The 8905-nt window shown below is 39.0% G+C and overlaps 1 protein-coding gene across 6 annotated transcripts; it reads left to right on the top strand.

Moving 5' to 3' along the window:
* Window positions 1-1057: 1057 nt before the first annotated feature.
* LOC117434718 (zinc finger and BTB domain-containing protein 18.2-like) lies at window positions 1058-8469 on the top strand. Of its 6 annotated transcripts, none has more exons than XM_058991411.1 (2): window positions 1058-1276; window positions 2767-8469. In XM_058991411.1, exon 2 carries the CDS (start codon window positions 2781-2783, stop codon window positions 4296-4298), a length of 1518 nt encoding a protein of 505 aa, XP_058847394.1. In that variant the 5' UTR covers window positions 1058-1276; window positions 2767-2780; the 3' UTR covers window positions 4299-8469. The 6 variants fall into 6 exon arrangements, with proteins under 6 accessions (XP_058847394.1, XP_058847396.1, XP_058847395.1 ...); XM_058991413.1 differs by having other exon boundaries at window positions 1058-1280; XM_058991412.1 differs by lacking the exon at window positions 1058-1276 and adding an exon at window positions 1342-1579.
* Window positions 8470-8905: the final 436 nt, after the last annotated feature.

The following is an 8905-nucleotide window of genomic DNA, read 5'->3' as shown; positions in this document are numbered from 1 at the left end:
AAGGGCTAGATAGATAGATAGATAGATAGATAGATAGATAGATAGATAGATAGATAGATGGCTAATCTGAAAAGGAAAATTAAAAATAGCATGGTCTACAAACATACCTGTTTATCATTATTATTATTAGTAGTAGTAGTAGTAGTAGTAGTAGTAGTAGTGATAATAATGCCACCCTGTAGACTTCACGTCGGATGTATCCATGGCTAATTACAAATATTCAACACCCTCAAAGTGTTGTGACTGTTCCACCTTGTTTCCCCACCCCTCCCCAAACGAGGAAGCAGTTGTGTTCCAATACTACTCATCTAAGCTTTGACCTTTCTTGACAGCTTACCTGCAAAGATTCAATTCATCTCCTGTGGGTGAGCGATGTGGACACGTGTGCTTGGTAAGGGGGTTGAATAAACAGGCTAACAGGACCACTGATCACCACTGGTTTGGTTCCAGCGACAGAGATGCGATTGCTTTATGTAGACATCAAACCTCCGCGTTGAACATCTATGAATCTGTATCTGTTTTACTGGGAATTGAACTATACCTAATTAAATGTACATCTGGAATTCATGGCTAAAGCACAGTAAAGTGTAATAAAGCACATTGTGGGAAAAGCGATGCTTAAAAACATGTCAGCATGGAAAAGCACCAAAAAACGGTATTACGTTTTCCATAATAAGGGGTTAAACTATGTTATTTTAGTCACACAAGCGAAAAGTGTAATCATGTTTAAACACAAGACGGAAGTGCTTAATTGAAACTAAGTAGTTTGGAAACATGATCAGTTTGTTTTTCGTTCAGAAAAAAAAAACATTTGCTATATGACAAAAAACAAAGATTAGTAAAGTGAAGTAAATGTGTAAAAATATTACAAAAATTAACAGAAAACAAGAAAATAAATCTTTACATTGGTACAAATGCTTCAAAAAACGTAACAAGTATCTCAAATATCTACATTTGGTTTTGCTGGGTATTATTATTACTAATATTTTTGTATTGACTACAGTAACGCTACTCATATCTTTTACAAGAATCTGTTTCCAACTGCCAGTCTGTGTGATGTTATGCAGTACAGTACCTATTGTAGTAGGCACTATCGCGAGACTGGACCATTAACTACTTGCTTGACAAACACAGGGTGCTGCTAGACTGCCAGGGACAGGCTGAGCTGAGACACAAACATCTGGGAACTCATCATGGAAGCACGACGGCATTCCTAGCCAACGCTGCTGCTGTTGTAAACAGGTCAATCTAGGCTCCTCGGCTGCAAGACCAACGTGTAAGTATGTCGCTTTAACGAGAAACAGACTCGAAACTTATTGTTACCTACCCCTCAGTCTGGCGCTAGCTATGGAGCGGAGTTTCGCTGTGATTGGACGCCTCCTTGCTTGGGCTCGGAGTTTGCTACTGCCCCCTAACTTGGCCATAGCGACAAACGACTTTACTTTCACTGGCAAATAAGACAGCAAACGATAGGGAGAAAACTAAAAACGCGTAACAGGACAGGTGGATTTGAGTACTTTAATTAGTTTCCGATACATTAAAAAATTCCTGTATAATGTTTGGCATTGTAAATGTCTCGGTAAGTAAAAAAAGACAAAGGCGTGTTTAAGGTCAATTGGCTTAATTGCGTTGTGAGTAGAACTGGCGTTTGTAACGGAGAAGGGGTGCACAAAATAAAGTTTGTGTCGCCTCATATGCCTATAAAAGGGCTTCTGGAACTTTAAGGAGACAAGCTGCGGGTTAGCTGGTAGCTCGATTTGGAGTAACATATGGCATTAAAAGGAGCACAGCTGGAGGTAGCATTTCCATTGCGGTGATGTCAGAGCAGCTGACTCTACAGCTTGCAGTGTAATTAGCGAACAGAGCACTCACTCACTTCGTCTAACTTCCTCTGCTTTTCTTAACCCTGGAGTACTACTGGTGTTGATATTTCCGAGGCTGCTCTTGTGTGTACTGTATGTGCACGCTTTCATTTATATAGTTGCATAGTTGCAAACCGATTACTTCTTTGCTCGTTTCCTTATAATTCCATGGGAAGCACTAAAACTACCGATACATTGATCGGATCGATACGGCTTGCTAGTGAGAAATGTAAGTTGGTTACAGCAAGTGGCAGTGGCAATGGCAGGAGTCTGCTGTTGGGGTATAAGGGGCAGGAGAAGCTGCGCACAACGATACCGGTGCTCTGTTATTGAAAATGTAATTGCAAAAAAAGTTTTTGTATACTTTTAAGAACTGTTTCTAAAAAGCCATTATGTGTATTCTTCCAAAAAAAAAAAAAAAAATCAGCTGTTATAGTGCCGTTAGTTTCGTTTATTCATAGCTAACAAGAACATTTGTAATTGTAATTATTTGTAAAACAGAAATAATGATGAACCGCCAGTAAGGTTGTACAAGTTTTAATTCGCTATCAAAAAAAAAGAAAAGTGTTCTGGCAACGCTTAGCTTGGTGTCACACTGCCTCCCTCTGTGGCTTTTGTTTACTTTAAGACTAATATTTTTGTTTTGTCGTTAGTGTAATCTTTATGTTTATTCAGAACTTATTTATTAGAAGCTAAGTAAGTTTGCACGACAAAGCAAATTGCTGAAGTGCGGTGTTTTTTTTTTTTAAATTTGTTTATTTTAACAGTCGCAGCGTTTTCTTTGCTTGAGTGTTCTTGTTGTTCTTTCTTTGCTTAGACAATTGCTGGTTGCTAACTCGCTGCTGCACTCGTTGAATGCCTTTCTTTTGTTTGTTTAACATCCAGTTTTTCCTGTTTTGATCAGGTTATGAAGGAAGAATGGAGTTCCCAGACCATAGCCGCCAGTTGCTGCAGTGTCTGAGTCAGCAGCGTCACCAAGGTTTCCTTTGCGACTGCACTGTTCATGTTGGAGAGGCGCGATTCAAAGCACACAGAGCAGTGCTGGCCTCTTGCAGCATGTACTTCCATCTCTTCTATAGGGACCAACTAGACAAAAGGGACCTTGTACATCTGAACAGTGACATTGTGACAGCCCCTGCTTTCAGCCTGCTCCTTGAATTTATGTATGAGGGGAAACTGGAATTCAACAACTTGCCTGTGGAAGATGTGCTGGCTGCAGCCAGCTACCTCCACATGTACGACATTGTGAAAGTGTGCAAAAGCAGGCTGAAAGATAAAGAGTTGTGCTTTTTGGAGGAAAAGATTAATGATGGGGCAGCACTGGGCTGCCTGGAAAAGGAGAAGAGCTCTTCAGACAGAGAGCAGCCTGAGCATGTACAGCAGCAGCAGCCCCCGGCAGATGAATTTGACACCGACAACAGCAAGGCAAGATTGGCTGTCACGGATTGTGAAAGGTCTGCACAGAGCAGGCAGAAGGCGAACGGTCACCCTGGCAGGTCCCCGGACCTTGTAGGTGTCAATTATGTGTCAGCGGAGGCCGAGTCCTGCATCCGAACAGCTGGAAAAACAAAAGCTGATGTCAGTAGTTCTACGGGGGCTCTGTCTCAGAGGTCTCGGGCTTCAGATGACGCAGACTGTGCTCTGGATTTGTCTTTCAAGCCTCTGTCGAGCAGAGATTCCTTACACCCCTACGTCTCGGGACAGCTGGCTTCCGACAGCCAGCAGCAGGGCAGCGAGCCACTTGTTAAAGACGAACACGACTTGCTGTCAGACCAGGAGGACAGTGAGCCCATGAGCCCCGAGAGCCAGCGCTTTGGGAATTCAGCCAGGAGCTCGGTGGTGACAGGGTTCGCAGCCCTCTTCCCAGGCAACAACGGCTCCTCGGCTGCCCTCCACCCCCGGGAGGACGAGGATATGATGGAGCAGGACGGAGCTGGGGGAAGAGGAGGGGTGGGCGGCAGTGAGGAGGAAGAGGAAGACGACCTGGCCTCTTCCGATATCTCCACCTCCAGCGGCGTGCTCCTGCCCCCCGGCCAGCAGATCTGCGTGTGCCCCCTCTGCAGCAAAGTCTTTCCCAGCCCCCACGTGCTTCAGCTCCACCTCAGCTCCCACTTCAGGGAGAAGGACGGCACCCGCTCCAAGCTGTCTCCTGATGGCTCGGTGCCCACCTGCTCCCAGTGTGGCAAGACCTTTTCTTGCATGTACACCCTGAAGCGCCACGAGAGGACACACTCTGGAGAAAAGCCCTACACCTGCGCCCAGTGTGGCAAGAGCTTCCAGTACTCGCACAACCTGACCCGCCACGCCGTGGTCCACACACGCGAAAAGCCACACGCCTGCAAATGGTGCGAGAGACGCTTCACTCAGTCTGGGGACCTCTACCGACACATCCGTAAATTCCACTGCGGCCTTGTCAAGACCCTGGCTATTGGATAATGAAGAATTACTACTGGAGCTGTACAGAGTAGAGAGTATATATATTTTATATACGGTATATGTAGATATGTACAGGTCAGTATACAGAACAAGCACCACCACACTTGGCGGTTACAGTATGGTTGCATTGTAAAACTAGCCCAATTACAATTTCCGTCCAACAAGCCATTTGTCTGGCATATTTATTTATGGAAAGAGAGGTTTAAGTTGCAGATCATGCAGGCCAGTAACGTTCCTTTTGGTTAAAACCAACACCATGTGGAGCAATCACAAAAGCTGAAATAGCAGTACTTTGATTACAATTTGGTAAGTTCTGTATCTTCAATTATGCAAAACGCAGTCTTCTTAGGTTTGCAGCAACTTGTCAAGTATATGGATGGCCTTCTACTGTAGGGTGACGGTAATATGCATATTTAAGTAATATGAATTCTGTAGTTGATACACACCATAAAATTGACAGCTTCATAAAAATAAAAAAATGTAAGTAGGGTTTACTTCATAGCATACATTCAGTATTCAGGTGTGGAAAGGTAAACTCTTTATATAATGGAAGTGATGACCTTTTAAATGCCATACACCTTTACAAACACACACACACACGTTCATTTATAAGTATTGGTCTTTGACTTTGTGTGGAGAGTGTATAACAACAAAAGGCACCGACATTGCCAATGGTTCCCATAGCAAAACAAATGAAGTGTACTTAAAAGAGAGTTTAAGTCGTGCTGTGTTTATTTTTTTGGTTTTGTTTGGCGCTTTTTTTTTTTTTTACGGCCAAGACAGTATTGCGATTTTGTTTTTCAAATAAGTCCCCACATTCCTGTCCTAACCACAAAAGAATGGCCTGCTGTTGAAAGACAGAAGAAAATGTATTGATTCAGTGCAGCAGCTAGAGGTTAAGCTAAAGGGTGCTGAGGCTGCTTGTGATGACTGTGTAAGCTGACCTATGTATTTTTTATGTTTTCGGTTTTGTTGCTATGATACATATTTATCGGCCACTAAACTTTTTTTTATATATATATACAAAATGTCTACTAATGCTGCAACATATTATGTAAATTATTCGCAGACTATAAATCCTATTTAGAGGTGTCTTCGCCCCTTGTTCTGCTGCCACCTGTTACCCGTGTCACAGTTCTCACATTTAAAGGTGCCTGAAAGATGGGTTTAAGCAATACCAGCACACTATTTCCAGGTTTCAGTATGTGTCAGACATTAACTGTTTAGATTTGGTATACATGTGAACCCAATTCCCCACGTACACATACAAGCTTAAATTTAATAGGGGGAAGTGTAAAAGTATATATTAAATATATAGATATATAATCGACACTCCATTTTGGTGAGCAACAGAGTAAGTTATAATTGTATAATATTTTGCAGCTATTTTATGAACTACTGAACATAATGCATGTACACATTTAAACAGTCTGGGCACACATGCTGGGTTAAATAATGTCACATACTGTTTTCAAAATGTACTGTTTCTCTGAGCCTCTTTTCAGTGCTGTGCTATGTTAGTACTGTGATTGGATTCTGTCGAATACTGTGTGTGTGAGTTCTGGTATTTTGCTGTGGCTGGAAATAGCACTAAAAATCTACTAAGTTTTATTTTTGAATGTATTTTTCTTTTTTTGTTTTCTCTCCTGATAAAACTTGATCTAGTATTTATTAGTTAGGGGTTTTATTTTATTTTGGTTCAGGGTTTCTTAGGGTGTGTTATTAAGTATTATCTTTATTAACCATTTCCAAGCACATTGATTTTGTCATTTAAAACAAGAATAGGAAATGTTCAGCTTGGGTTCTTAAATTTGCCACTTGGCTCTTCTTATTCATTTTAACTGATCAGTACTTTGAAGGACTGTTATGGCCCCTGATGCAGGTACTGTTTCTAGCTATAGGGGCTGGCAATTATTTTTTCTTCATGATTTACGTGTACTATAATATTAATTGTTTGTATAAAGGGGTCAGATTCAATAAGCACCAAGTTTGTTTCATTATGTATGTCCTCTGAAAGCATTGCGTTGTTTAAAAATAAAAAGGAGGACTTGTAGTTTTGTCCCAGACTTGTAACGTTTTATTTTCAAGAGATTTACGCTTTTGTGGACATACAAATACCGTGAAATGACCATCAATTATTAAAAGGGAAAACAAAGTGTTACACAACTTAAAGAGCTCCTACACACGTCTCAGTTGTTTCTTGATAGTTGTGTAATATTCCTACTTTGTTTTTTCTGTAAATGCTTTGTGAATGTGGCCCAGTGTGTCTTATTATATGAACAGAACAAAAATCTTAAGATGTGCTTCAAAAGAAAACAAAAAGGCAGCACTTGTTTTGAGCATGCATGGTATAATTTCCTTTGTGTCTGACCTTCACACTGTATATGGCATTTAAAAAAAAACAAAAAACCCATTACTTAATCAAAACCAGGAGAGTTACCTGACTTTGAATCGCTAAAATTGATTCAAATGTGTTTAGCCAATACAGGGAAATAAGCAACCAAGGCCTGCATCAGCAAAGAGACTGGCAAAACAAAAGCTGTGCTTGCGAAGAAGCTCATTTAAAAGTAAATAATGAACACTACTAGCCGATGGACTCTACTTAGTGAATACCTCCATAGAAAACAAAGTCACTGAAAAGAATGACCGTTGTTTTGTTCATAGGAATGTCTGGATTAATAGCCTGCAAATTTCTCCTTTCTTATTTACTTTAATTACCTTGCTTGTTTTCTTTTTTTTACTAGTAAGGAATACTTCAAACATAACACCTTGCACTAATAAATTCCCTGTGGTGAACCCAGTGTATTTATTTAAGGGAGTATAGGAACAACTGTAAACAGCTGCATTGTTTTTGAGAAAGCAAAGGACGTCCTTCTAAGTGTGCCTAAGATAAGGGTTTCATTGTATTACTGCTCTAAAAAAGAAAACAAGGATTGCACACTAGGAAGTGTTATGTTGCATTTTGATTAGAAGTATCTAACTGCATTTTAACTCTTTAAATCCTAGCATCAAGAATTTGAAGTAAATAGCGATCAACTGTCTATTTTACAGCCTGTTTATGTTGTGTGTTTGTTTACTTGGTATTAATGTGTTGTGTTGTTAAATAAGGTTAACCAGATTTGCTAGACCTTTGCTCCAAGTTGCATGTTTTTAGCTTGTTTTTATTGAAGGCAAAACTATAGCAAGTGGGAGTTTTTGAACCAGGTTAGTGAAATTATGGATACATCGAACACTGATATAACACCTTTAGTTGTTTATTATGTTAGAATAATTCTAATTTACAGTATCAGAAATTAATTCAAACAGCTGGTTTCACAGAGCCAGATTAGCTACCTTTAATTAAGGTAAGGTATTTTAAAATGAGTGCTAATTGAGTTTTGTTGTTGTTACTGTGTCTGCTATTTGTATGGGTGACTCTGTGCACAATACACAGATCTGTAGTTATACTGTATACAATATTGCTTTTAGCCTGCTGTGTTAAGGAACTGATACATGTTAACAAAACATGGTTCTTTTAAAAGAGTTACAAACAAGCAAATTACAAACAAACCCATATTTTATAGAAATCTATAATTTATATGGAAAATATATATATAGAGAGACAAATGTGTATATAAATGTGTGTATCTGTATGGGGTTGTTATTATATAAATGCTGGAAGGTTAAAAATCATTTGTATCTGTCATTTATAGATTGTCAAGCTAGGATTTAAAGGGTTAAATTTGATTGTAATTAAAAATATTGAAATTGGAATCTTCTGCACTGTGAAACTGTGTATAATCATGAGTATTTATTGTTTGTTTCCATGTGAAATCTGCTGTAATTTTGACGTGTATAATGAAAGCTACTAAATGTCAAATGGGATTTTTTTTTATAGAATTTGTAGAAGTGCCGTAGAGTTGAATATAATTTTTTACAAAAAAAAAAAAACACTTTCTATTTTGTAGAAAATCAAATGCTTCAGTGTTCGTGCTTTTGTAGTCAGTAGAGGACAATCGGTATGCTAAAGAATGGTGTTGGTTAGGGCTCTGGGCGCTTATTTAGATTTTGTTCGTGTGGATTTTTGTTTGTGTTTGTTTTTTAGTGTGTGCTGTGAAACTGTGACAATCCTGATTTAAGCCTGTTTTGTCCTTTATTTAGTTTTGCATAAATTAAAAGAGAATGCACTGTGTTCATGTGTGTCGATTTCTTTGAAGCTGTTTGTTTTAACCTTGGTGTCAGGAATATTCCTGCATACATTTATTTGCCAACATCTCTATTCAAATATACCTGCTAATTAATGCAATATTATTCTAAAGGGGGATTTCTATTCATGTCAACCGGGACGAAAGAAATGAAGAATGGGTTTTATTGGAAGAAAGCTTTGAACAAAATAAAAAGTAAGAATACAATTGAGAAATGATGGCAATAGGTCTAATCCAATGTACTTTTATCTAGGGAAATGCGTTTAAACAAATAGAAACTAACTGGGTGTGAAGATTTATTTTGGTACTTTGCTGATGATGCCTTAATTGATCAGAAGAAATGATCCATAATATTTCTTTAATGCTTTTTTTCCTAGGTAAACTAAATAGAGGACCACTGCATTTATTATTTACTGTGTATAA

The sequence above is a fragment of the Acipenser ruthenus genome, chromosome 18 (assembly GCF_902713425.1).
Source record: "Acipenser ruthenus chromosome 18, fAciRut3.2 maternal haplotype, whole genome shotgun sequence".
In the NCBI taxonomy this organism is placed as follows: Eukaryota; Metazoa; Chordata; class Actinopteri; order Acipenseriformes; family Acipenseridae; genus Acipenser; species Acipenser ruthenus.
The sequence above is the reverse complement of the archived record's forward strand: the minus strand, read 5'-3'. Positions and strand labels throughout refer to the sequence as shown.